Raw genomic sequence first — 27762 nt, forward strand, 5'->3', positions numbered from 1 at the left:
GTGTGGAGGTCTAAACCTGCCCGGTGAGAAACTTTGCATAGGCTAGCAGAACAACATCGTATGTAAGTGACTGAGTGCTGACATTTCCCTCCTCTAGCTACATGACTCACATCCTCTCGTAACCTACTCGACTCATCGCAGGAAGAAAGAAAAAAAACAAAAAAAACAATCCTGCCACTGTCCCAGATCACTCCAGCCCTCTTTTCCATTTACTGGCAGCACCTTTTAGTTTTGTTTTGTTTGAACTGGCTCCCCTACTTCATCCTTACTAGGACTATGATGGTCATAAAACGTATATATCTACACTAAACAAAAATATAAACGCAACATGTAAAGTGTTGGTACCATGTTTCATGAGCTGAAATAAAAGATCCCATAAATGTCTCTCAAATGTTGTGCACAAATTTGTTTACATCCCTGCTAGTGAGAATTTCTCCTTTGCCAAGATAATCAATCCACCTGACAGGTGTGGCATATCAACAAGCTGATTAAACAGCATGATCATTACACAGGTGCACATTGTGCTGGGGGACAATAATAGGCCACTTTAAAATGTCCAGTTTTGTGATACAACAATGCCACAGATGCCTCATGTTTTGAGGGAGTGTGCAATTGGCAGAAATGTCTACCGGAACTGTTGCCGAATAATTTTATGTTAATTTCTCTACCATAAGCCGCCTCCAAAGTGGTTTTAGAGAATTTGGCAGTACGTCCAACCGACCTCACAACCACAGACAACCCGTAACCATGCCAGCCCAGGACCTTCACATCCAGCTTCTTCCCCTGCGGGATTGTCTGAGACCAGCCACCCGGACAGCTGATGAAATTGAGGAGTAATTCTGTATGTAATAAAAACCTTTTGTGGGGCAAAACTGGCTCCAAAGTGGGTGGGCCTATGCCCTCCCAGGCCCACCCATGTCTGCGCCCTGCCCAGTCATGTGAATTCCATAGATTAGGGCCTAATTTATTTATTTCAATTTAAAAGGACACAATCCTGTACAGTGCCTTCGGAAAGTATTCAGACCCCTTGACTTTTTCCACATTTTGTTACGTTACAGCCTTATTCTAAAATGCATTAAATAATAATTTTTCCTCAATCTACACAAAATACCCCATAATGACGAAGCAAAAACAGGTTTAGAAATGTTTACCAATTTCTAAAAATACAAAGTATTCAGACCCTTAACTACGTACTTTGTTAAAACACCTTTGGCAGTGATTACAACATTAAGTTTTCTGTGGTATGACGCTGCTAGCCTGGCACACCTGTATTTTGGGAGTTTCTCCCATTCTTCTCTGCAGATCCTCTCAAGCTCTGTCAGGTTAGATGGAGAGCATTGCTGCACAGCTATTTTCAGGTCTCTCCAGATATGTTTGATTGGGTTCAAGTCTGGGCTCTGGCTGGACCACTCAAGGACATTCAGAGACTTATCACGAAGCCACTCCTGCATTGTCTTGGCTGTGTGCTTAAGGTCGTTGTCCTGTTGGAAGGTGAACCTTCGCTCCAGTTTGAGGAACTGAGCGCTCTGGAGTAGGTTTTCATGAAGGATCTCTGTAATTTGCTCTGTTCAGCTTTGCCTCGATCCTGACTAGTGTCCCAGTCCATGCCACTGAAAAACATCCCCACAGCATGATGCTGCCATCACCATGCTTCACCGTTGGGATGGTGCCAGGTTTCCTCCAGATGTGACACTTAGCATTCATGCCAAAGAGTTCTATCTTGGTTTCATCAGACCAGAGAATCTTGTTTCTCATAGTCTGAGAGTCTAGAGGTGCCTTTTGGCAAACTCCAAGCGGGCTGTCATGTGCCTTTTACTGAGTCGTGGCTCCCATCTGGCCACCATAAAAAGGCCTGATTGGTGGAGTGCTTTAGAGATGGTTGACCTTCTGGAAGGTTCTCCCATCTCCACAGAGGATCTCTAGAGCTCTGTCAGAGTGACCATCGGGTTCTTGGTCACCTCCCTGACCAAAGCCCTTCTCCCCCGTTTGCTCAGTTTGGCCACTTTGCCAGCTCTAGGAATAGTCTTGGTAGTTCCAAACTTCTTCCATTAAGAATGATGGAGGCCACCGTGTTCTTGGGAACCTTCAATGCTGCAGACATTTTTTGGTACCCTTCCCCAGATCTGTGCCTCGACATAATCCTGTCTCTGAGCTCTACACACAATTCCTTCGACCCCATGGCTTGGTTTTTGCTCTGACATGCACCGTCAACTGTGGGACCTTATATAGACAGGTGTGTGCCTTTCAAATCATGTCCAATCAATTTAAAATTACCACAGATGGACTCCAATCAAGTTGTAGAAACATCAAGGATGATCAATGGAAACAGGATGCACCTGAGCTCAATTTCGAATCTCATAGCAAAGGGTCTGAATACTTAAGTAAATAAGGTATATCTGTTTATTATACATTTGCAAAAATTTCTAAAAACCTGTTTTCGCTTTGTCATTACGGGGTATTGTGTGTAGATTGCTGAGGATTTTCATTTATTTAATCCATTCTAGAATAAGGCTGTAACGTAACAAAATGTGGAAAAAGTCAAGGGGTCTGAATACTTTCCGAAGGCACTGTATCTCAGTAGACAAGTCAGATAACACCTGCCTAGTCAAATACTGGTTACACTATTGTAAAACAGTTGTGATCATGTCAATACTGCACACGGCCTTGCAGTAACTTCCTCTTCAACTACAATAACTGGATTGTAACAGGAAATAAAACGAATATTCAAAACTCCTTGCACACAGAACACCCAGCTGGTGATGGTGATATAACTAAGTAGAACAATCCTTCTACACCAGACGGACAACACTACCTGCATCCTTCATTCCTATACATTTCAAAGCAATAAAATGCCAACAAATCTTTATGCAACACTTTTGAAACATGCCGACAACGTTTGCATGCTCCCTTGACTGATTTCCTTATATGAACTTTAACTCAAAATTGTTGAAATTGTTGCATGTTGGGGATCACGTGACCCTTGAACGAGATGACCGCAGGAACTGAGAGCTCCGCAAAAGTAATTTCCAATTCTTAAATCAAATTTTATTTGTCACATGCGCGGAATACAACAAGTGTAGACCTTACCATGAAATGCTTACTTACAAGCCCTTAACTCTTCTTGAACTACACTGTTGGTTAAGAAAATATTTACCAAATAAACTAAAGTAAAAAATAACACAATAATGAGGCTATATACAGGGGGTACCAGTACAGAATCAGTGTGCGGGGTACAGGTTAGTTGAGGTAATTTGTACATGTAGGTAGGGGTGAAGTAACTATGCATAGATAATAAACAGTGAGTAGCAGCAGTGTACAAAACAAATGGAGGGGGGGGGTGGGTCAATGTAAATAGTCCGGTGGCCATTTGATTAATTGTTCAGCAGTCTTATGGCTGGGAGGTAGAAGCTGTTAAGGAGCCTTTTGGTCCTAGACTTGGCGCTCCGATACCGCTTGCCGTGCGGTAGCAGAGAAAACAGTCTATGACTTGAGTGACTGGAGTCTCTGACAGTTTCTAAAACTGTTTGAATGATGTCTGTGAGTATAACAGAACTCATATGACAGGCAAAAACCTGAGAAAAAATCCAACCAGGAAGTGGGCAATCTGAGGTTTGTAGGTTTTCCTATCCAATATACAGTGTCTATGGGGTCATATTGCACTTTCCAAGGCTTCCACTAGATGTCAACAGTCTTTAGAACCTTGTTTGATGCTTTTACTGTGAAGGATGAGGGAATAAGAGCTGATTAAGTCAGGTGTCTGGCAGAGTGCCACGAGCTCACTCAGGCGCGCCCCCATGAGAGTTAGCTGCGTTCCATCGCATTTCTACAGAGAAAGGAATTCTCCTGTTGGAACATTATTGAAGATTTATGTTAAAAACATCCTAAAGATTGATTCTATACATCGTTTGACATGTTTCTACGGACTGTAACGGAACTTTTAGACTTTTCGTCTGGCCTGCGCGTCATCAATTTGGATTTTGGAACTAAACGCGCGAACAAAAAGGAGGTATTTGGACATAAATTATGGACGTTATCGAACAAAACAAACATTTATTGTGGAACTGGGATTCCTGGGAGTGCATTCTGATAAAGATCATCAAAGGTAAGTGAATATTTATAATGCTATTTCTGACTTCTGTTGACTCCACAACACAATACATTGCGGGTATCTGTATGGCTTGTTTTGGTCTCTGAGCGCTGTACTCAGATTATTGCATGGTGTGCTTTTTCCGTAAAGCTTTTTTGAAATCTGACACAGCGGTTGCATTAACGAGAAGTTTATCTAAAGTTCCATGTATAATACTTGTATCTTTAATCAATGTTTATTATGACTATTTCTGTAAATTGATGGCTCTCTGCAAAATCACCGGATGTTTTGGAGGCAAAACATTACTGAACATAACGCGCCAATGTAAACTAAGATTTTTGGATATAAATATGAACTTTATCGAACAAAACATACATGTATTGTGTAACATGAAGTCCTATGAGTGTCATCTGATGAAGATCATCAAAGGTTAGTGATTAATTTTATCTCTATTTCTGCTTTTTGTGACTCCTCTCTTTGGCTGGAAAAATGGCTGTGTTTTTCTGTGACTAGGTACTGACCAAACATAATCAGATGATGTGCTTTTGTCGTAAAGCCTTTTTGAAATCGGACACTGTGGTGGGATTAACAACAAGTTTATCTTTAAAATGGTGTAAAATACTTAATTATGAGATTTCTGTTGTTTGAATTTGGCGCCCTGCACTTTCCCGTTAACGGGATCTCAGCCATAATTAGTTTTAACTAGTACCTTCCATCTACTGACATGGAACTGCCATGGGCTAGGTCATGCAATAAAACTGAAAAACCTACTATGTGTTCTCAAAAAGGAAAAAGCAGACATTGCGCTTTTACAAGAGACACACCTCTGTGATGCCGAACATGCTAAACTCCGCAGAGCTTGGGTGGGACAGGTGTATTGCTCATCTTTCAAATCAAACAGTAGAGGCACAGCCATACTTATCCTGTAAGCATGTTCCATTCATAATTGACAAAAACATATCTGATCCGGAGGGGAGATTTATTCTGATTACTGGGTCACTGTATGGGCAACCAATTACTATCTTAAACATATACGCCCCTAACACTGATACTCCTGCTTTCACGACACCATTCTGTATACATCTGGCCCTTCCTTGGACTCTGTGCTAACAAACCTCCAAAACGAGCTTCAATGCCATACAAAACTCCTTCCGAGGCCTCCAACTGCTTTTAAATGCAAGTAAAACTAAATGCATGCTATGCCCGCACCCTCCCACCCGACTAGCATCACTACTCTGGACAGTTCTGACTTAGAATATGTGGACAACTACAAATACCTAGGTGTCTGGTTAGACTGTAAACTCTCCTTCCAGACTCACATTAAGCATCTCCAATCCAAAATGAAATCTAGAATCGGCTTCCTATTTCGCAACAAAGACTCCTTCACTCATGCTGCCAAACACACCCTCGTAAAACTGACTATCCTACCGATCCTCGACAAAATAGCCTCCAACACTCTACTCAGCAAACTGGATGTAGTCTATTACAGTGCCATCCGTTTTGTCACCAAAGCCCCATATACTACCCACCACTGCGACCTGTATGATCTCATTGGCTGGCCCTCACTACATATTCGTCGCCAAACCCACTGGCTCCAGGTCATCTATTAGTCTATGCTAGGTAAAGACCCACCTTATCTCAGCTCACTGGTCACCATAGCAACATCCACCCGTAGCACGCGCTCCAGCAGGTATATTTCACTGATCATCCCCAAAGCCAACACCTTCTTTGGCTGCCTTTCCTTCCAGTTCTCTGCTGCCAATGACTGGAACGAATTGCAAAAATCACTGAAGCTGGAGACTTAAATCTCCCTCTATAACTTTAAGCATCAGCTGTCAGAGTAGCTTACCGATCACTGTACCTGCACACAGCCAATCTGTAAATAGCACACCAAACTACCTGATCCCCATATTGTTACTTTTCCTCTCGTTCTTTTGCACCCCAGTATCTCTACTTGCACATCATCATCTGCACATCTGTCACTCCAGTGTTAATGCTAAATTGTAATTATTTTCGCCTCCATGGCCTATTTATTGCCTTACCTCCCTACTCTTCTACATTTGCACACAATGTACATAGATCTTTCTATTGTGTTATTGACTGTACGTTTGTTTATGTGTAACTCTTGTGTTGTTGTTTTTGTCGCACTGCTTTGCTTTATCTTGGCCAGGTCGCAGTTGTAAATGAGAACTTGCTCTCAACTGGCCTACCTGGTTAAATAAAGGTGAAATAAATAAATACACATTTTGAAAATGAGAACCCTGTTCAATGAGCATTGTGTTTCCTTTGGAGTGCTGGCTGGAAATGTTTTATTGTACCCTCAACTCTGGACAAATCATCTCAAATCCCCACCACAAACCCTAGATCGGCAAAGATGTTGAACTCGCTTACTAAAGAGATGGGACTGATAGATATCTGTAGAGCGACTAATAGCTAATCTATGGACAATACATACTACTCCAATGTCCATAACACCTACTCTCGTATAGATTACATTTTTATCCCCAAGTTTTTCATAAATGCTGCCACTTCTACAATCGGACCCATAGCACTTTCAGACCTTTGTCCGTCTCTGCGTTGACCTCTGTAAAAACATCCCGAGGTCAAAGGCTGGAAATTCAACACCGTGTTGTCAAATGAAGCATTCCATACATTGGTTACTACATGGATAGACAACTACACACAAGACAACAATGACTCTCCTGTTTCTCCGGCCACAATGTGGGACGCTGCCAAAGCCACACTAAGAGGTCATCTAATTGCATATGCTTCCTCAAAGAAAAAAGCAATGGAAGCACACATGTTAGATCTTGAGAGGGAGCTGGAACGCTGTGAAAAAGTACATAAACAATACCCAGACAGCAACTCCTGGAGTCAACTTAAAGCAGCCAAAGTCAAACTGAACTTGAACTATACTCAGGAGATAAAAAAATTAAAAAACGTTCTTTACTAAACAGAAATACCATGAGTATAGCAATAGGGCTAGCAGATTGCTTGCTTACCAATGTTCAGTCAGAGCGTACAATCAAGGCCATCCAAACAGCACATGACGAGGTCATATATGATCCAAATAAGATAAACGTAACTTTTCATGATTTTTACTGCAAATGTTACTTCTGAGAGAAAATATACAGATGCAGAACTCCATTCATTCCTAGAGGGAATCTCGCTTCCAAAACTATCAGACCGATCAATAAGATCTCAACTCCTCCTCCACTTCTGAGGAGGTCCTAGAGGCAATTATCGCCATGCCACCTAACAAGTCTCCAGGCACAGACAGATTACCCAGTGAGTTCTACAAAGCTTTTTGGCCTCAGTTTAGCGCTATTTTCATGTCAATGCTGGATGATTTTTGCAAAAACTGAGCTTTCCCAGAGTATGTACACAGCCAGCATTAGTGTTGGTCAAAAAAGACAATGACCCTCTATCCTGCTCGTCCTTCCGGCCCATAAGCTTGTTGGATTTCGACTACAAAATAATTACCAAATTGCTCGCCAAAAGACTAAACACTCCTCTTCCCAAAATAATAAAAGCGGACCAAACTGGATTTATTAGAGACAGATACTCTTCTGATAACATTCGTAGTCTTTTTGATATTATAGATCAATTAAACCCACAGAAGAACCCTGTCCTGCTGGCTTCACTGGATGCTGAGAAGGCGTTCGACAGGATGGAGTGGAGCTTTCTGTTCTCAATCTTAGAAAAGTTCAATATGGGCCCAAATTTTATTAAATGGATTCAGTCCCTATATTCTCATCCAAATGCCATGGTGACTACTAACGGTCTGAATGTACCAGTACCCCCTGTATATAGCCTCGTTATTTTTATGTAATTTTCTTGTTACTTTTTGATTTGATTCTGGGGTTTTTTTACGTTAGTTTATTTAGTAAGTATTTCTTGAACTGCAATGTTGGTTAGGGCTTGTAGTAAGCATTTCACAGTAAGGAATACCTGCTGTATTCCGCGTACGTGACAAATCAAATTGATTTGAATTCTGACAGATTCCCTTTGGGAAGTGGCACAAGACAAGGATGCTCGCTGTCCCCCTTTCTCTATTGGTTGGGGGTGGAGCCTTTGGCAGAGTTGATACGGAGCAATCCAAGTATTATGGGTGTTTCTGCAGGCGGCCTTCAGCAAAAGATTTTGCTCTATGTGGATGTCGTCTTGCTCTATATATCCAACCCTGAGAAATACCTCCCTCTCATTTTAGACAATTGCTCAGTACGGCAGGTTTTCAGGACATAAGATACATTTTAACAAATCCATTGTTGACCCTCTCAATCTTACACTCACCAGCCAGCAGCATACCACCCTGCATACCACTACTGGCTTTCTTCTGAAGCTAAGCAGGGTTGGTCCTGGATGGGAGACCCGATGCTGCTGGAAGTGGTGTTAGAGAGCCAGTAGGAGGCACTCTTTCCTCTGGTCTAAAAAATATCCCAGGGCAGTGATTGGGGACAATCTGTGTAGGGTGCTGTCTTTTGGATGGGATGTTAAACAGGTGTCCTGACTGTCTGAGGTCATTAAAAATCCCATGGCACTTATTGTAAGAGTAGGGGTGTTAAACCTGATGTCCTGGCTAAATTCCCAATCTGACCATCATGGCTACCTAATCATCCCCAGCTTACAATTGGCTCATTCATCCCCCTCCTCCCCTGTAACTATTCCCCAGGTCTTTGCTGTAAATGAGAATGTGTTCTCAGTCAACTTACCTGGTAAAATAACAGATAAATGAAGATACTCTGCCTGTTCCAATGGAAGACAGGGGTTTCAATACCTTGGGATCTTTGCAACACAAGCTCTGAATAGCCGTTTCAAGGAAAATTATCTCCCACTCCTGGATCGCATCAAGAACGATTTCCAAACCTGGATCTCCCTCCCAATTAGCTTAGTCGGAAGAATCAATGTTATGCGTATGAACATCCTCCCTAGATTGAACTATTTATTTCAGATGCTCCCATGCCATCTCCCAGTTTCTTTTTTCAAAACCGCCAACCAAAGCATCACCAAATTTATAATGGGGCAAAAAAAACACCTAGGATCAAGTTCTCCACTCTTTCGAAACCTGAATCTAAGGGGAGTCTTGCCCTTCCATGCCTTCAATTGTACTGCTGGTCTGCCCAAATTCACAACATGCTAACATGAATCACAAACAGACAAGACTCAATGTGGATTCAGATAGAGGCCCAATCCTGTGGTTCATTGCCCCTAAACTCAATTGTATTCATTAATAACTTTAGTGAAGTGGGCAACATCACCAAAACCTTTGTGATTTACAACACTCTACTAGGATGGAAGAACTGTAAGAAATACCTTGGCATTTCCTCTCAGATATGCTCTCACTCGCCTATAGTATGCAACCCAGACTTGCCAAAAGCCCTGCGTAATGCCAACTTTAATCTCCGGCATACCTTTTCAGACCTGTTTCATCAGAACACAACTACACTGAAATCCTTTCAAGTGCTCTGCAGTGAATTCAGTGAATTCAAAAAATCGAATTAATTTTTTTCCCAGATCTTTAAATTAGACATGTAATTTCCTCATTCACTTCCAAGGGGAGGTTTTAGAGCTCAGCTGAATGAAGTTGAGAACCTTCTTGCTACAGCACAATCCATCAAAGGCAAAATCTCCTATATCTTGACTCCTTTCTGAGAATGTGGGCTCCTCCTTCACTCCTTTGAAAGAAATCTGGGAAAAGAACCTGTCTGGCTATCAGTGATGAGTTATGGGCGGATCTTTGGGACAGGGTATACTGCTCCTCTACTTATGTAAAAAATAATCTAATTATATATATTTTTTACACATTTTATTTCACCACAGTGAGACTACATAGAATGAATACAGACATTTCTACCTCTGAAAGTGGAACCTATATGCATGTATTTTGGAGTTGTAGAGAAATTATCAGATTTTGGCAATCTATACATACTGCTGCACAGAACATACTAGATGTACAGTTTGATATGACCCCCTGTCTCTATCTTCTTAATGCCCAGCGGGACTTTGTTCTTGATCCAGACGGAGAAAATGTGTTCATGACCATCACATACTTTTCTAAAAAATGTATTCACCTACTGTGGGCGTCTAATTCCTCTCCTACATTTAAAATGTAGATTGACCAGATTGTGGACTTTCTTCCTCTTGAAAATCTCACTTATGACCTCCGCAAGAGACAGCCCAGGTTTGATTCTAGTCTGATCTCCACTACTCAACAATATTTCAAATTGGACAGAGTGAATGGGGTGAATTGGGAGATGAGTGTATATACATGTTGTGTAAGGTGCTGTAAAAACTAATTTTTTGCTTGTTATCTCAGCTAATAAAATAGCTAACATGATCACAGATAGTGATGCTGCAAATGTGTTTGTTTTGTTTTATATTTTATTATATTATTTATGTCTGCCACATCTGTGAATGTGTTTTGTTTGTTGATTGAAAAACATGAACATTTCGATTGAAATTGTTACATGTTGAGTTTCTATTTTTGTTCAGTATAATTATTTTTGACACATATTTGTTCCGCTCTTCCACTCCTGACTGCATGTGCTGCCATAGATTCTATTTGTGTGTGCTGCTGCTGCACCTTTCTATGTGTGCTGGTTTGCTATAACACCTTGCTTGTTTTAGCAAAGAGCAACAAAGTCTCATCACGTTGTTAAGGGTCCATGTTTCTGCAGAAACGGAATCAATCGCACGGCCTTGCCGTCTTCAGTCTGATGTTATTGTACAGAAAGTGTGTTCTTACCATGCACAGCGAAGACGTTACAGTGATGGGCCCCATGTCGTGATGACTCTCTCTTCCCACCCTTGATGAAGTGCAGCGCCTGCAGACTCGGTCTCCTCTGGTCCCCAACAAACTTCCCCGGCTGCTGCCCCATAAGGGCAGGGTGCCAGGCCGCAGCCGGGTCTCCAAACTGGGCTCTCTCAGTGCCTGGGTCCGGGGCACCTGGTGGGCAGGGGATGGAGAGCAGGGACCACCTCCGTGGTGCGATTTCCCTCAGTCAGTTTGGCCTCTCCAGATGTTCACTTCTGCATCCCACCTCTGTCACCAATCCAGGGGTTTTTGATGGAGGTCAATGCAATGGCAAATAGACCGGCAAGTCCTTCTCACTGATTCCACCCTCTTGATCATGCATTGACTGCTTTGGTAGAGTCTTACTGTCAGATGAGATCTGGTCTCTTATGGCACTTGTGTCTTTTATTTAAGACACAGGCAGTCACATAGGAGGATACTGGAGGAGCCCCAATCAAGACACATACATGAAGATCTAAGGCCTAATTATGATGGCATACATTCATCCAGCATGTAATAATAGAATGTAGGCCTACGTTCCATATTTGGTCAACAAACGTATTGATTTTCAGCACCATACAATCCACTGATTTGACATGACTGATTGTATATTTGACATTGAGCTAAAATTTTGCTGTCATCTGGACATCTCGCAGTGTTTTTCAGGCCACAATTATGCATGACAAGACACTACCGCGGGATAAAATGTGTTTGAGGAAAAATCATGGGAAACTTAGCTAACTAACTAACGTTGGCATTACTCAGATGGTAGGCACTTGCTTCACCAGAAAGCAAGTGTAAATGGTTTAAACACGCTCTGTATTTGAATAAAACTTCTGACAACTGAATGTTCTTTAGTAGCTATGAAGATGCAAGAATGGCTGTGCAACATTTTGTTTGTTGGAATACTAGCTAGAAAACTAGCTCCAGCTAACGATGGAGCTAGCCTTACTGGCTAGATGGTGGTATGCCGCGCGAGACCCTGGTAATTAACATCGGAACAGTCAAACTACTAATAACCAGTTCTAACTTCGGACGGTGTACTTCGTCGTCTCGTTTGACTCAATATTGACAACATTAATAAAGGTTTGCCTAAATGTCCAGTGTCCTCCCAACCCTTAGTATTCAATTCCTATTCAAACTTCGTGTCCACTCTTTCTGTCTTGCGGAGTTTCTCTCCCGTGCACCCCGACCCAGGCACTTTAACCAAGGCGCATACTCCAAACTTCTCGAGCCAACCAGTGTGATGCTTGGGCGTTTTCGCAGCTCCTTCTCAACATGTGCAACTAGCAAGCTCGTCGTTTCTATCTCCCTCGTTTCTAAACGTATTTATTGCTCTTTCGATAAAATATTAACAATATACACCGGTAGGACAGTCGTCGCTGAGGCCGCCATATTTCCGTACGCAAGGTGGTTTACTAAATGTGGGGGTGGGGATACGTTTTACGTCAGAGCGTGCGTTCATGCGTGGGCAAGTAGATGGGACCCAGACTGTGATGGGACATGACATACTGTATGTACTATGTAAATGTAGCACAAGTCATAGACTTGACATAAAAGGACAGCAAATGATCAACTGTTGATCAAGTAAAGTTGATTTTATGAACCAAAACGTTAGGAGGAAGGCTTTGCAAGCTGGTATACATTTTCCTTCCCTATTTTGTATTTACTGACTTTTCAACTCATCTTTTGAAAGTAGGAGTAAACAAAACATAAAAAGAATTAGGTGAGGAAAAACACTTTTTTTTAATGGACATTGGGAGGCTGTCTAAGATTCCTCCACAAGGATCTCTCATTACATGTGCCCTTGAAGTAAAATAATCTAATCGGGAAACCTGTAAATAAAAACACACTACTTACAAGCATGATAAGAGCAAGGTTTTACACACTGATAGCTTGAGGCATTAGTAGCTCTGAGTATTTATTTCTCAAAAGAGTAGTTATTCATACAAAAGTATGACACATTATCAACAGTCATCTACTACAGTTCTCTAAAAAACAACCACAAAGAAATGAGGAACAGCTGGGTCCTTGGTTGCAGAACGCAGGAACATTTTAATTCAGTAAATCAACTACCATCCCTCTCCAATATAGATGTCTATTGAGAAACATAGCTATAGTTTATATGCTTAACAAAAATAAACAACTTCAAAGTTTACTGAATTACAGTTCATATAAGGAAATAAGTCAATTGAAATAAATTCATTAAGCCCTAATCTATAGATTTCACGACTATGCAGGGGTGCAGCCATGGATGGGCCTTGGAAAGCATAGGCCCACACACTTGGCAGCCAGGCCCACCCACTGGGGAGTCAGGCCCAGCCAATCAGAATAAGTTTCTTTATTACAGATAGAAATACTCCTCACCACGCCCCCTCAGACTATCCCACAGGTGAAGAAGCCAGATGTGGAGGTCCTGGGCTGGCGTGGTTACATGTGAGGCCAGTTGGACGTACTGCCAAATTCTCTAAAACGACATTAGGGGCAGCTTATGGTAGAGAAATTAACATAAAATTATCTGGTAAGAGCTCTGGTGAACATTCCTGCAGTCAGCATGCAAATTGTATGCTCCCTCTAAACTTGAGACATCTGTAGCATTGTGTTGTGTGACAAAACTGCACATTTTAAAGTGGCCTTTTATTGTCCCCAGCACAAGGTGCACCTGTGCAATGATCATGCTGTTTAATTAGCTTCTTGATATGCCACAGCTGTCAGGTGGATGGATTATCTTGGCAAAGGAGATGCTCACTAACAGGGATGTGAACAAATTTGTACACACAAATTGAGAGAAATAAGCTTCTTGTGTGTATGGTAAATTTCAGGGATTTTTTCATTTCAGCTCATGAAACATGAGACCAACACTTGATGCATTTATATTTTTGGCTTCATAAACTAAACTGCAGAGAAATACATTTCCTGGTGAAGCCAGAAGATTGTATCAAAAAGGGGATATACAGGTCACGGTATCTTCTGGTTGAGAGACAAGTTCAGACCTTGGGTTCAGTCCCCAATGTGGTTTTAAGGCCTTGATGCCTAAACTTGGAATGCAGGGAACACAAACCTTCCATTACGTTAAGGAAGGTTGCATCTGGTACTCTAACCCTCCAGTTCGACAAGTTTCTGACGCGTCATCATCACAATCTCCTCCATCACCTCTGGTTTTAAGATATCCTTGATCTAGAAAGAGAGAAACCTGTAACTAAATATGCTTTGTGAACTCTGAAGTCTGATGGAATTTGCTAAAAATGCAACATCATTAGGACTTGGATGGCTATAGATCATGTGTCATACAAAATGGCTTGCGTCGAGTCCCTTTTGAAAGAATGATCTAATTGAATGAATGGAAAGGTTTGCTTCCCTCAGATCCTCTTTCCATTACCTAGATCAGTATAGACAGTGTTACCTGGTGTGGGAGTGATGACTCGTAACAGTAGAGCACACTGGTGTCGTACAGAAGCACCTTGTGTGCCCCCAAGGCCAGCAAGCAGTTCCTCAACCGTGAGATCACCTCCCGATCTGAGAGAGAGACAGGCTAAGAGGGGCAAGGCGGGGAGAGAGGGAGAGGTTACAGTGAGGTGAAAAAGGGGAACAGAAGGGTCAGCGTAGATAATATAACAATCTAGTGAAAGTAAAACCGTTATGTCTTGTTGAAAGATACAATGAAGTGCTACTAAAATGTGTGTGTATCTACATAGCGGTTGGATCCATTGTATTCCCGCTCAAAGCTGTGTAGCCCCAGGCAGCTCTTACCTCCAGACTGGTGTAGTATCCTCCAGCCTCCTCGTCCTGATGTCCTGGGGTGGGGTACAGCCACACAAAGCCATTATTGCCCAGGATGATGGAGGCCCCACAAGGCAGGTTGTGGAAGTGGGTTTTCTGTCTCTTGATCAGAGAGGGAGATAGCTGCACAAGAACTCCTTGCCCCAACTGATGTGATGTAGGTGCGAAGGAATAAGATATGAGAAATGGTTTACATTTTCAATCACTTAAAAAAGGGTATTTACACAGAAAAAATTGAATAATCGTACCTTTCCATACTTTAAACTGCGGGTGTGAAGAGAGAGCGCTCCATCTGAGAAAACAGACTGTACCTCTGCCTGAGCGTAAACTTGGTCAAGGAGAATTTTGACCATAGTCACATACAAAATATAATGCATAATCAATGAGAGTATGACACTTGCTACTAGTAGATGGTAGAGCCAAAGAAAGGAATCTAAACATAATAAAAATTCCATGTAGAGTAGGCTGGAAGGTAGGATGGACATTATAAAGGCAGAAGGGCCCAGGTTGGTGATAAGCGTCAGAGGATACACTGATGAGGTCCCCCTCCTGAAGGTAGTCTCTCATGGTGAGCTCATCTTCTGCTGACCGTCTCCTCTAAGGACAGATATAGAAAGATTGATTGATGGTAAGACCGAGAAAGAGAATGTAAACAAATATCCAAAGAAGTTTCACCAACAGTGTCAGTACTACTTGGTTGCACCGGGTGCTAAGAGGAACAAGCACACATTACCCAACCACATTTCCTAATTCCCAGATATATGCTGTCCATTCCACTCACCAGCTCTCCTCCGGGCAGATTGACAGAGGACAGCAGCAACACAGAGTCCAGTCTGGAGTTGGTCTCCACCTTCCAGCGCTTCTGCTGCACCTACAAAATGGCAGACAAACACTAAGCTCCAACCAGGAGAAGCACGATCACCCCAGGGCACTATTAGCTTTACCACCTCAAACAGAAACATACCTCTGTGATCCTCCCAACCACCACATCTCCAACCTCCCCGTTGAACCTGGGAATAAGAACAGATAAAGATGGCACAAGTGATAAAAAGTGATTTTGTTTTTTTACAGACAAACAGGGTGATACAATAAAAGCAGATGCTGCGCAATGGAAAAGTTGTATTAAAACAGAGTCAGTAGCTAACCAGTGGGGTAAATCTAACCCTAGGATTACAGACATTACTGTGGCACCTGGTCCACTTACCTGGTCTTGAGCGGCCGTACACAGATGAGCTTGTTCACTCTCTCCACCTCTCCAGCCACAGAGGCTGTTAGTTTTTCTTCATCCATGTAAGTCCCATGACCCCTAGAATGAAAAGCATCTATGGTCTAGTCATGACTCACTATATACCCACTTAAAATGTCCTGTATGCAAGTAAATTACTGCCCATCAATATCATTCAAATTAACTTGGTATAAGTTCTATGATTAATTTAAGAGAGACTTGAAATTGTGCAGCAAATATTAACAATAATCAAGTAAATAGGTAAGCCTAACCTTAGCTACTCTACGAGTGACACTTGCAGAATATTACACTATATATACAAAAGTATGTGGACACCCCTTTAAATTATTGTATTCAGCTATTTCAGCCACACCTGTTGCTGACAGGGGCTGTTTTATGATTTTGGAATGAGATGTTCGACGAGCAGGTGTCCACATACTTTAGATCATGTAGTGTATTTATGCACTAACAAGTGAGACCTGACATATCTAGTCAATATCAATAGCTTCCTAGCTATATAGCTAGCTACCTATCTAAAGCAAAGAGGTAATAAACAAGACGTCGATTAATATTGATTTACAGTAAAGAGATAAAACTCAGACTCAAAATTGTATTAGATGGGAGCAGCATGTTGACAGACTGTTACCTTGTTCTTGTGATGTTCATACAAGCTTGTAGACATACCTCATAAACCCTGTATCTGATGTGATCACATCACCGGGAACAACTAGATCTTTTCCATCCAAAGCAGACAGAGAGGATGATAACGCTACTTGTTTCCGAATAGTTGGCAATCTCATATCCGCAGCCATGCTTTCTGTCTTCTGTTCTGTTAACTCAAACGGCGCTTGTAATTGACGTCATCGGATACTTGCAGAATTTACCACTCATTGGAATTTACCTATACGGATTTCCACAAAATCTAAATAATGCCTCTGGACATTTATTCATTTTATAATTTATTTCACAATATTTCAAACGGCTTTGCAAAAAACATTGTTTACGTAAGGACGCTGGAGATGATTTTTAGTTTCTTGCGCCATCAGGTGAACTTGAAGCAGTACTTCAACCCACCTACAGCATTTTTCATTATTATTAGGTGTAAAAAGGGCAATAAATATACAAACGCAAAATCATATATTTAAACAATAAATGTAGTATTTGTATGTATTCTTCCAAACCAATGTTAACTCCAGTCACTGTCATTGATGACTATCCCCATAAACTAGAATCTCATTCTAGTTCTGTGGAATAGTCTCCCGCTGGGCACAGACGTCATTTCAAATCTAGTTTTAATATACATTTGGTGAAGTCAACAAACGTGACTTCAACGTGAAATCAACAACAACAACGTTATTCTCCAATGTCAAACCACATCAGGAATTATAGCGCCATCTGACGGCAGCAGGGCTTGGTTAAAAGTTGGGTGAAAAAATACGAAATTCCTTTACGTTGATGACTTTTGCAAATCCCAATCAGTTTTCCACATTGATTCAACGTCATCACAGTGATTAATATTGTTTTTTTATTACGTGGACAACGTTGATTCAACCAGGGAAACAGAACCAAACATGCTGATTTTTCAGCAGACACACATTTACATTCATAACACAATTTTGCTAAGTAGGCTTAAGTCGTGTAAAATGAATTCCAATGTCTTCAAACCAAAAACTCTGGCAGAGAGAGTAGTGTATGAAGGCCACCTGGAAGCCATGGTGGTGTTAAAACTCGAAACACACTGGCAACGTCTGATTGAGACAGGTAAGTGTCAGAGTGATCAGTAAGACATTTTTGAATGAAAAGGAATATAAAATGTAAAACATGTTTTGGTTTGTTAATTGCATGTTTGTCTGCCATTCATTAACAGGTCAGACAGAATCTCCAACCTGGCCTACTAGTCCTGATGGAGTCTCTGGAGCAGTAGTGTAGCCAGAAATTCGTTGGTGGGTGGGCCTGCAGAAATTTGAGCCAACTTCCTGCAAATGTACACATTTTGCCTTCGTGCAAAGAGAACAATTTGCAGTTTTATAGCTAATCTCATACAATTCTACACATTTTGCAATGAAGCTGAGAGAAGATTTATCCAACACAGCTGCTCTGGAGCCTCTGTCCCAGCCAGCCTCCTCCAGTATGGGGAACACCCCAGATAAATCTTGGCTTTTTGCTGTGTTATCATTTCGTTGGAATATTCTGTCTGTATTATTTGTACTTATCTTGTGGATTTCAGTATTGCTGTTTGGTGTGATCATATTGTGCCTCTCTCTACACTGTCTAACAGTTTCTTCCTCTTGATGGAGTTTGGCTCCAGCTGCAGTTGGGAGCTCTGGAGTCTGGAGACCCAGCGAGAGTCCTGGGCCCGTATCCACAAAGCATCTCAGAGTAGGAGTGCTGATCTTGGATCAGTTTAGCCTTTTAAATCATAATGAATAATATTATATAGAGAGGTGGAGACCTGAGCCCAGGCCGAGGGCTCTTGTTCAGGCCAGTGCCATCCACTCCAGGACATTCCAAAGCCACAAGGCCTCTAGGCCTTATCTGATTGAAGAGGGACTAAGGCTCCAGCGTACCTCCAGACGGAATCACTCAGGTAAGAATACACATTTTGATATGTACACACCTACTCATTCAAGGGTTTTTCTTTATTTTTACTATTTTCTACATTGTAGAATAATAGTGAAGACATCAAAAATATGAAATAACACATATGGAATCATGTAGTAACCAAAAAAGTGTTAAACAAATCAAAATATATTTTATATTTGAGATTCTTCAAAGTAGCCACCGTTTGCCTTGACAGCTTTGCACACTCCTGGCATTCTTTCAACCAGCTTCATGAGGTAGTCACCTGGAATGCATTTCAATTAACAGGTGTGCCTTGTTAAAAGTTACATTGTGGAATTTCTTTCCTTCTTAATGCGTTTGAGCCAACCAGTTGTGTTGTGACAAGGTAGGGGTGGTATACAGAATATAGCCCAATTTGGTAAAAGACCAAGTCCATATTATGGCAAGAACAGTTCAAATAAGCAAAGAGAAACAACAGACCATCATTACCTTAAGACATGAAGGTCAGTCAATCCAGAACATTTCAAGAACTGTGAAAGTTTCTTCAAGTGCAGTAGCAAAAACCATCAAGTGCTATGATGAAACTGGCTCTCATGAGGACCGCCACAGGAAAGGAAGACCTAGAGTTACCTCTGCTGCAGAGGACAAGTTCATTACAGTTACCTGCCTCAGAAATTGCAGCCCAAATAAATGCTTCACAGAGTTGAAGTAACAGACACATTTCAACATCAACTGTTCAGAGGAGACTCTGTGAATCAGGCCTTCGTGGTCGAATTGCTGCAAAGAAACCACTACTAAAGGACAACAATAATAAGAAGAGACTTGCTTGGGCCAAGAAACACAAGCAATGGACATTAGACTGGTGGAAATCTGTCCTTTGGTCTGATAAGTCCAAATTTGATATTTTTGTTTCCAACCGCCGTGTCTTTGTGAGATGTAGAGTAGGTGAACGGATGATCTCCGCATGTGTGGTTCCCATCGTGAAGCATGGAAGAACAGGTGTGCTCAGCAACCTTCAAGACTGTTAGAAAAGCATTCCAGGTGAAGCTTGTTGAGAGAATGCCAAGAATGTGCAAAGCTGTCATCAAGGCAAAGGGTGGCTACTTTGAAGAATCTCAAAACCTTGATTTGTTTAACACTTTTTTGGTTACGTCATGATTCCATATGTGTTATTTCATCATTTTGATGTCTTCACTATTATTCTACAATGTAGAAAACAGTAAAAAATAAAACCCTGGAATGAGTAGGTGTGTCCAAACTTTAGACTGGTACTGTATGTAGAGCATAAAATGCCGTTAACATATTTTGTGTGGACATTGCTTTTCAACTGATGTCTGTTACCTTCAGGGTCTGAACCATTCAAGTTCGAGTTGGATGGCAGTGGTAAGATGTTTCACATCCGGGGGCCAAACACCACACATCTTCAAGACCAGCTACCTACATGAAGACATTCACCCCCATTTAAGGTCCGCCAGGAGGATGGTGCTGAGATGTGCCGGTGTGGCCACTGCTGGATGTGGCTCCCCACTATTGCCTCCCTCAAGATGCACCTCATCCACAGTCCATGCAGCCTCCACTTCAGGTTCCTCCAACATGTGAACAGGGAAATCACAATTAACGTTGCCCAGGTAGAGAATGAGGTCTTATTCACCCCTCTCCAGGGACTCAACACTGCCAGGGAGTCAACACACACACCTGTCCACAGGGAGTCCCTGCCTCTCGCAGGAGACCCAGGGAGGAAGATGAAAATCACTGCCTCGCTAAGAGGTGCACGGAGGAGTGGGGAGGAGCTACTGTCCTCCCAAATAAATATTATTATTGCTCCATTATACACTGTATATACAAAAGTATGTGGACACCCCATTAAATTAGTGGATTCAGCTATTTCAGCAGCACCAGCACACAGCCATGCAATCTCCATAGACAAACATTGGCAGTAGAATGGCCTTACTGGAGAGCTCAGGGACTTTCAACATGGCACTGTTATAGGATGCCACCTTTCCAACAAGTCAGTTCATCAAATTTCTGCCCTGCTACAGCTGCCCCGGTCAACTGTAAGTGCTGTTTTTGTGAAGTGAAAACGTCTAGAAGCAACAACGGCTCAGACGCGAAGTGGTAGGCCACAAAAGCTCACAGAACGGGACCGCCAAGTGCTGAACCGTGTAAAGCGTAAAAATCATCTGTCCTCGGTTGCAACACTCACTACCGAGTTCCAAACTGTCTCTGGAAAAATCGTCAGCACAAGAAATGTTCGCCAGGAGATCAATGAAATGGGTTTCCATGGCCGAGCAGCTACACACAAGCCTAAGATCACCATGCGCAATGCCAAGCGTTGGCTGGAGTGGTGTAAAGCGCGACGCCATTGGACTCTGGAGCAGTGGAAACGGGTCCTCTGCAGTGATGAATCACACTTTACCGTCTGGCAGTCCGACAGACAAATCTGGGTCTGGCGGATGCCAGGAGAACGTTACCTGCCCAAATGCATAGTGCCAACTGTAAAGTTTGGTGAAGGAAGAATAATTGTCTGGGGCTGTTTTTAATAGTTCCGACTAAGCCCCTTAGTTCAAGTGAAGGGAAATCTTAATGCTACAGCATACAATGACATTCTAGACAATTCTGTGCTTCCAACTTTGTGGCAACAGTTTGGGGAAGACCCTTTCCTATTTCAATCAATCAATCAAATATTTTTCTAAATCCCTTTTTACATAAGCCGATGTCACATAGTGCTATACAGAAACCCAGTCTAAAACCCCAAACAGCAAGCAATGCAGATGTAGAAGCACTGTGGCTAGGAAAAACTCCTTAGAAAGGCAGGAACCTAGGAAGAAACCTGGAGAGGAAGCAGGCTCTGAGGGGTGGCCAGTCCTCTTCTGGCTGTGCCGGGTGGAGATTGTAACGGCACATGGCCAAGATGTTCAAACATTCATAGATGACCAGCAGGGTCAAATAATAATAATCACAGTGTTTGTAGAGGGTGCAAAATGTCAGCTTTTCATAGCTGAGCATTCAGAATTTGAGACAGCAGGTGCGGTAGAGAGAGAGAGAGTCGAAAACCACATGAAAATGCCTCCGTGCACAAAGTGAGGTCCCTACAGAAATGGTTTGTTGAGATCAGTGTGGAAGAACTTGACTGGCTTGCACAGAGCCCTGACCTCAACCCCATCAAACACCTTTGGGATGAATTGGAACGCCGACTGCGAGCTAGGCCTAATTGCCCAACATCAGTGTCCGACATCACTAATGTGGCTGAATGGAAGCAAGTCCTCTCAGCAACGTTCCAACATCTAGTGGAAAGCCTTCCCAGAAGAGTGGTGGCTGTTATAGCAGCAAGGAGGGGACCAACTTCATATTCATGCCCATGATTTTGAAATGAGATGTCCGAAGCAGGTGTCCAGATACTTTTGGTCATGTAGTGTATCTGCTTGTGTGCTTTAAATGTTTGTTTATTGCTTCCTTCACAGCTAATAAACATTCCCAACATGCTAGGAGGCTTCATAGTAGGCTACCAAAAGGTCAAAAGTAAAGACCACAATGCAGACTTGTTAATATCATTATTTATTTAGAATATAAGGAAAGCGCATATGTATTTACATTCACATACAGTTCAGAATTACACAATGCTTTACATGAATATACAGAAATAAAGTGTCTATTACACAGTGTCAAATTTTGATAAGGCGGAAATGAATGTACACTGCTGCTCTCCAATTTCTACATACTGTATATTTCATTTGAATTCTCCTTTGCTACTTTACTATTCAAGCAACCTTCTCCCTGAGTTGGTGGGGCTAAGATGACAGGATGTAAAGTTGAATTCATGACAGAACCATCCAAAAACTTAATCTGTTATGGTAAAACATAATTATCTGAAATACAGAGTACTTGTCTTTACCAATTGAATTATTGACTAGAATAGAAAACTATTTCCTTTGGTCTCCTGCGTCCTTGCAATACTGTTTTGAGTATACAAACAAAGATAAACGGACAGTTACTCTCAAAATACTCTTGAAACCAACATTCAGTCCTTTGTTCAGGTTCTTTGAGCAGGCACTAGTAGAACAGTTGACTCTACGAACAGTTGACCCTCTACATGAGACCTTTTTTGTGAGAATTACAAACATAATATCCAGTAAGTCTAAGGAGACAAGATTGTAAATAAGGCAACCAGTAAAAAGTATTTAAGAATGTCTGTACCATCAGTTCAACCCACCAGGCATACACCCAATCACACTCTCTGGCACAACACAAAGTTATTGCAATGCCTGCCATACGAGCAAACAGTGGCTGCCCATCCTCTGAGAGAGAGAGAGAGCACAACCTGTGACCCAGGTGTGCATGGGTAAAGTGTGGTTTGCATTAGCAAGTGTCTCTCTCTCCTCTCTGCTATCATAGCACCATGGTGGGGATATGGTGAACCAGGGGGACCTGGTGTTGGGACAGCCTGTTGATCGGTGGGGGAGGAGGTGAGACTTGGGAGGCAGTGTCTGCGCCCGCCGCCCCTGGTCTGTGCCTGGCACTCTTCTGGTGTGCCCGCAGCCCTGCCAGTTGGGAGTAGGCGCTCTGGCACACGTGGCACTTGTAGGGGCGCTCTCCGGTGTGCAGTCGCACGTGGTTGCGCAAGGTGGACGACTGGCTGAAGCGGCGGTTGCAGAAGCGGCAGATGAACGGCTTGTCCAGGGTGTGGATGCGCATGTGGGAGCGCAGGTTGCTACGAGAGTTGAAGCCCCGGTGGCAGATGACGCAGCGCATGCGGCTGGTCACAGACGGGGAAGAACAAGAGGAGGGGGAGCACGATAAAGAGCCGTCACAGGAGTGAGAGTCCTCTGTCAGGGGAAAGGAGAAGCAGAGTGACTGAGTTGTTTGATTCACAAACTAATGTGACTGACGTTTCTAATGTTGAATTTAACATGGGATAGAATCAATGTATTTTCAGTACTTTGCAATAAATAAGAGTGATGTAAATCTGTTGTCTGCAGCAGAGCCCATAAACACTGGCCCCACAGATAAAGAAGCCTGTTATCTGGTTTTCTAAATACTCAATAGGCCCATACGGTTTATCCACAGCCACATTAACCAGCTCTAAAGAGGTCATGAGTGGCTGCCCAAATGCCAGTCTTTGTCTGTTTAATGATTTTGATAGTCATCACCCCCCCCCCCCCCCCCCTCTCTCTCTCTGTAGCCTGAGGGGCAAGGGTCTCACCATTCCGGCTCTTTCTCTGATGCTCCTCAGTACCGGGAACGCCGGGAATACCAAGGAAGGTGTTGTGGGAGTTTCCATACCACACCAGCAGCTCCTGGTCTGGAGGGATAGTCTATAGAGAGCAGGAGAAGGAAAATGTTCAGAACGAACAGGAGTACCGGGAACGCCAGAAGGTTGCGCTGTTCAGCAGATGACAATAGGTTGCCCTTACTTCTATATGGGCAAGGGGAAATTCAATTACAGTCAGTCTATAGATTTGACACCAACAAAGAAGGCCTACAAACGAATGGGCTTAACTGCAGAACTTGTCATTATTTCAGCCACAACATAAAACCTGGACATGCCATAGGCTTCATGTCAGTTTGGAGTGATAGTATCTGGCTTGGTTCTCACCTCTGCAGCTCTGTAGAAGATGCTGCTGCCGATCTGCACCACCTCCAGGTTCTGCTCCTGTTCGTTGCGTGCACACTTGATATAGGTCATCCAGCTGCGATGGTCCTCCTGGCTGGCATCAATGAAGTAGCGCACCGTGCCGTCCCCGTTGAACACCTATAAGAACAACAGCAAGATCTTAAGAGTCTGGTACAATGTTAACATATAGCTTCTTGTACATACAGCTTGTGAACAAGACAGATTATGCCCCCCTTAAACCTGTGCTTCCCCCACAAAAACATGGCATACACAGAGATTCATTGCTGTCTTGCTTCCATTATTCCCTGCCTAATTGTGAAAGCAGATCAGTCCCTATAGCGGCCCAGCTGATTCTCACCTCCCACATGAGGTTGTTGTTCTTGAGCAGGTCTACGTGCTCAGGGGAGATTACCCTGCCAGTGAACGGACCCATCTCTGTGCCCGCCTTGATCCAGGTCTTGGAGAAAATGCCCAGGCCCTCGCCAGGGATAGAGCTCTGGGCAATGATCACCTCACTGGGCAGCACCAGGCTGGAGAGCTTCTGGACCTCTGCAGGGAAGAGAAAAATAGGATATTTTACTGCTGTGTACAATTCATCAAAGCTGTGAATTTCGTCAATCTATCCATGCATGAAAGAGAAATGTATGAAATAGTACCCAAGCTAAACAATTTGCCTAAAAAACATTGAGGATAGGAGTGGTTTAAGTCAGACATGGTGCATTAGTGCTAATATTATTGCATGTCCTTTAAATAAAGGCCAAAAAGCAAAATGGTTGATATATATAATACATATATTTCGAATAAAAGATTCACTAAAAATGATGCTTTGATAACCTTTTGATAAAACTTTATGAATTGGAAAATCTTAAACAGGGGGTGGTCTTAAATAATGTTTATGCTCCTCATGAATTAGGTGTTTAACATTTTGTAATTGCCAACACAGCAAATAAATTGCATCTTATTTTGGTCATGAAATATTAAGCAACTTCTTATCCACCGTTTAATTCGATTAAATTGATGAATTGAAAGTTTGTTGAAAAGAAAAAAAAACTCGGAAAGCATTTTCATTCTCATTCAAAACGTAAAAAAATAAAACTCTTGGGATTATTTAATGTCAGAATCAAAGAAAATGTATTTAAAACTGCGAAAAGACGGCCTGAATAGAGGTTAAATGGTCTTCTATTGCTCGGGGTCCTGCAATCGGTCATGCTTCAGATGCGATATTCATTATGTCCAACTGAAAGAAACGGCTAATTCCAAATTCATTATCCTTTAAGAACTTTGTAGCAATACATTTGCGCTGAATTAAATGAGGACTTGTTTAAAAGCCCCAGGAATTTCTCAAACAAAAAAATGGAAAGGCGATTAGATGGTTGACATGGTATGAATGGCAATAGATTTAGCCTTCACCGCGCATTATCTGGGGAACAGAAAGTGAAAAGTGCCGGAGCCCCATAGCTGCCAAAGGAGGAAAATAGACTGCCGGGAGATTGATGAATGCCGGATCAAATCCGGGACACCAAAGAAAGGGAACCTTTCTCTCCCCTCGGTTTAAGTGGAAACTTTCTCAGGTCAAGCACAAAGTTAACCAAATGAATTGAATACCCTTCGTCTTTCAGTCAGCAACAGTTACACGCCTAACAAGCTTCTAAATGCATGGTTTCAAAGCGCTAAATTAGTTAATGCGTTAAATGCGTGGAAATAAAAGGGCCAATGAAGGAAAATACAGGAGAGCAGTAGACCTAATGAGAAAGTCACAGAGACCTTGGGAAGAGAGGAGTGAACGTTCCCACTTTTTTGGTTCACTCTCAACGACATGCATGATGAGACCTGACTAATGTTATTTGGCTGAATACATTCTAACTAAAGGTCTATTTTAACACTTTTTAGTCAATTATTGTCAAGGGGGTCATTTTCTTGCCATAGGCTAACAACAGACAGAAGTTGTGAAATAAAAAAGTAAATCTAGGCTATTTTTGTTTTAGGTAAGACTCGTGCGGGCAGCTCCCGCTCAGCCCAGTCCAAGTTCTTCTCTGTCCTGGCACCCCAATGCTGGAACAAGCTTCTCCCTGAAGCTAGGACAGCAGAGTCCCTGCCCATCTTCCAAAAACACCTGAAACCCTACCTCTTCAAGTGGTATCTTAAATAATACCCACCCCCAATAAATACAAATAAAAGAAAAACTTCCCTGAACCAACATTTGCACTTGACCCCCCCCCCCCTTCCAGCTCTGACTTTGCTGATAGCTTCTTTATTGAGGACAAGTGTAGGCCTATTTGCTATGCCTGTGATATGTGGTTGTCCCACCTAGCTACTGTATGTTATGATGAATGAATGAAGTCGCTCTAGATAAGAACGTCTGCTAAATTACTAAAATGTAAATGTTATAGTCAAATAAAACGTACAATTTCAAAGTTCATTATTTGTCACACTTTGGTATTATTACTACAAAAACAAATGTCCAAATATTAGGATGTTAAACATTGCAACAGGCCTGGGCTCGTGGCTGATTTTATTGGAAATTATTCGAAGAATTCCAAAAGGGGCAACTTACCTCCGGCGAAGGACTGCGCGAGGACCTCAGCTGTGAAGGCTGTCTTGGGACTGATGCTACTCTGTCTATCCTCCATCAGATGCTCCCCGATCACATTTCTCCACCTTCCATACAAGAAACTGTGCAGAATGTCTGACGTGATAATGTCAGACAAGGACCGACTCTGACATTTAAATACAGACTTTAGGGCTAAAGCCTCTGCGGGTAATACCGAGCCCATCTCGCAAACTACTGCAAACCGTGTCAGATATGAAAGCCTCTAAATGTAAAGTGGATATTCCCTCCCGTGAGACGGCTGGTTGGAAAATGTTCCGTCCTTTCTCAGTGAGGGTCCTCTTTATACAGTAGGCTATGTGGCTGGTCTGACCCCTCTCTGATTAGCTATTAATGACACTCCCCTTATGGTATAGACCATCTCCAGCAGAAGAAAAGCCGCCTCTATTAGGCGGTCCTCCCCTTTCAGAGAGAGAGAGAGAGACGGAGGGTGTGTGTGTGTGTGTGTGTGTGTGTGTGTGTGTGTGTGTGTGTGTGTGTGTGTGTGTGTGTGTGTGTAAGAGAGAGAGAGAGAGAGAGAGAGAGCGAGAGAAAAGAGAGAGAGAATTGAATTGAATGAGTGAGTGAGTAAGTGAAATGGAGAGACGGACAAGTAGCCAATGCTACTCAGCAATATTAACGGATTATCTCTTAACTGCACACATGCACGTTTTTGTGCAAATCCGATGGTAAATAGGCCTCAACGAACAAAAATCAATTAGGGGAGTATCACACATTTTGTTTAAGTCACTGACAATTATTCAACACCCTTCACACACCAACCAGATACGATTTTTCTTCATTAGAGATGTCCAACACCGCCTTCCATGAAACTCATTCCAAAAAAACAACCTCGCCAGTTTAGCACTAGATTTAGTCGAATATACAAATCGACATATAAAATCAACATTGCTATGTTACTTAGGGCCTATTAATAAAATTGAAATATGTATAACATATCATAACGTAGAGCAAATGTCTCCTATAAAATTCGGCTAAACATGTCAAAATCATGTTTTCATATTCCATTCAAATGGCCAATAGGACAATTCAGGGTTTGAGTCCCACGTTAAACAGAATGAAAACGCTGTCAACTTTAAACTGGTTCAACAATTAG

The 27762-nt window shown here is 42.3% G+C and overlaps 3 protein-coding genes across 3 annotated transcripts in view; all 3 read right to left on the minus strand.

Moving 5' to 3' along the window:
- Positions 1-12251, minus strand: part of LOC120025692 (tyrosine-protein kinase ABL1-like) — a 65642-nt gene extending 53391 nt beyond the window's left edge. The window contains exon 1 of the mRNA XM_038970260.1: positions 10833-12251. Within this exon, the coding sequence (XP_038826188.1) occupies positions 10833-10965 (133 nt within the window). The 5' untranslated portion in view covers positions 10966-12251. The remainder of the gene's footprint in view (positions 1-10832) is intronic.
- A 1331-nt stretch (positions 12252-13582) lies between these two features.
- On the minus strand, positions 13583-16721 carry LOC120025926 (exosome complex component RRP4-like). The gene is made up of 9 exons (XM_038970646.1): positions 16570-16721; positions 15865-15966; positions 15625-15670; positions 15442-15531; positions 15192-15257; positions 14909-14977; positions 14631-14807; positions 14284-14412; positions 13583-14057 (listed from the first exon to the last, which is right to left on the minus strand). Exons 1-9 carry the CDS (start codon positions 16695-16697, stop codon positions 13977-13979), a joined length of 888 nt encoding a protein of 295 aa, XP_038826574.1. The 5' UTR covers positions 16698-16721; the 3' UTR covers positions 13583-13976.
- A 5352-nt stretch (positions 16722-22073) lies between these two features.
- LOC120025533 (PR domain zinc finger protein 12-like) lies at positions 22074-26832 on the minus strand. The gene is made up of 5 exons (XM_038970097.1): positions 26824-26832; positions 24417-24677; positions 24041-24196; positions 23648-23759; positions 22074-23270 (listed from the first exon to the last, which is right to left on the minus strand). Exons 1-5 carry the CDS (start codon positions 26830-26832, stop codon positions 22834-22836), a joined length of 975 nt encoding a protein of 324 aa, XP_038826025.1. The 3' UTR covers positions 22074-22833.
- Positions 26833-27762: the final 930 nt, after the last annotated feature.

This window comes from Salvelinus namaycush, chromosome 31, assembly GCF_016432855.1.
Source record: "Salvelinus namaycush isolate Seneca chromosome 31, SaNama_1.0, whole genome shotgun sequence".
In the NCBI taxonomy this organism is placed as follows: Eukaryota; Metazoa; Chordata; class Actinopteri; order Salmoniformes; family Salmonidae; genus Salvelinus; species Salvelinus namaycush.

What these genes read in the sequence shown, in the direction of transcription:
- LOC120025533 (XM_038970097.1), bottom strand. An exon ending in TCTTCTACAGAGCTGCAGAG is followed by an intron (nt 23,760 to 24,040) that starts GTGAGAACCAAG and finishes TGCTCTCTATAG; the next exon opens with ACTATCCCTCCAGACCAGGA. An exon ending in TCAGAGAAAGAGCCGGAATG is followed by an intron (nt 23,271 to 23,647) that starts GTGAGACCCTTG and finishes TTCCCCTGACAG; the next exon opens with AGGACTCTCACTCCTGTGAC.
- LOC120025926 (XM_038970646.1), bottom strand. Translation starts at nt 16,697, where the DNA reads ATGGCTGCGGATATGAGATTGCCAACTATTCGGAAACAAGTAGCGTTA. An exon ending in GTACGGCCGCTCAAGACCAG is followed by an intron (nt 15,671 to 15,864) that starts GTAAGTGGACCA and finishes TCTTATTCCCAG; the next exon opens with GTTCAACGGGGAGGTTGGAG. An exon ending in AGGAGGGGGACCTCATCAGT is followed by an intron (nt 14,978 to 15,191) that starts GTATCCTCTGAC and finishes GTTTACGCTCAG; the next exon opens with GCAGAGGTACAGTCTGTTTT.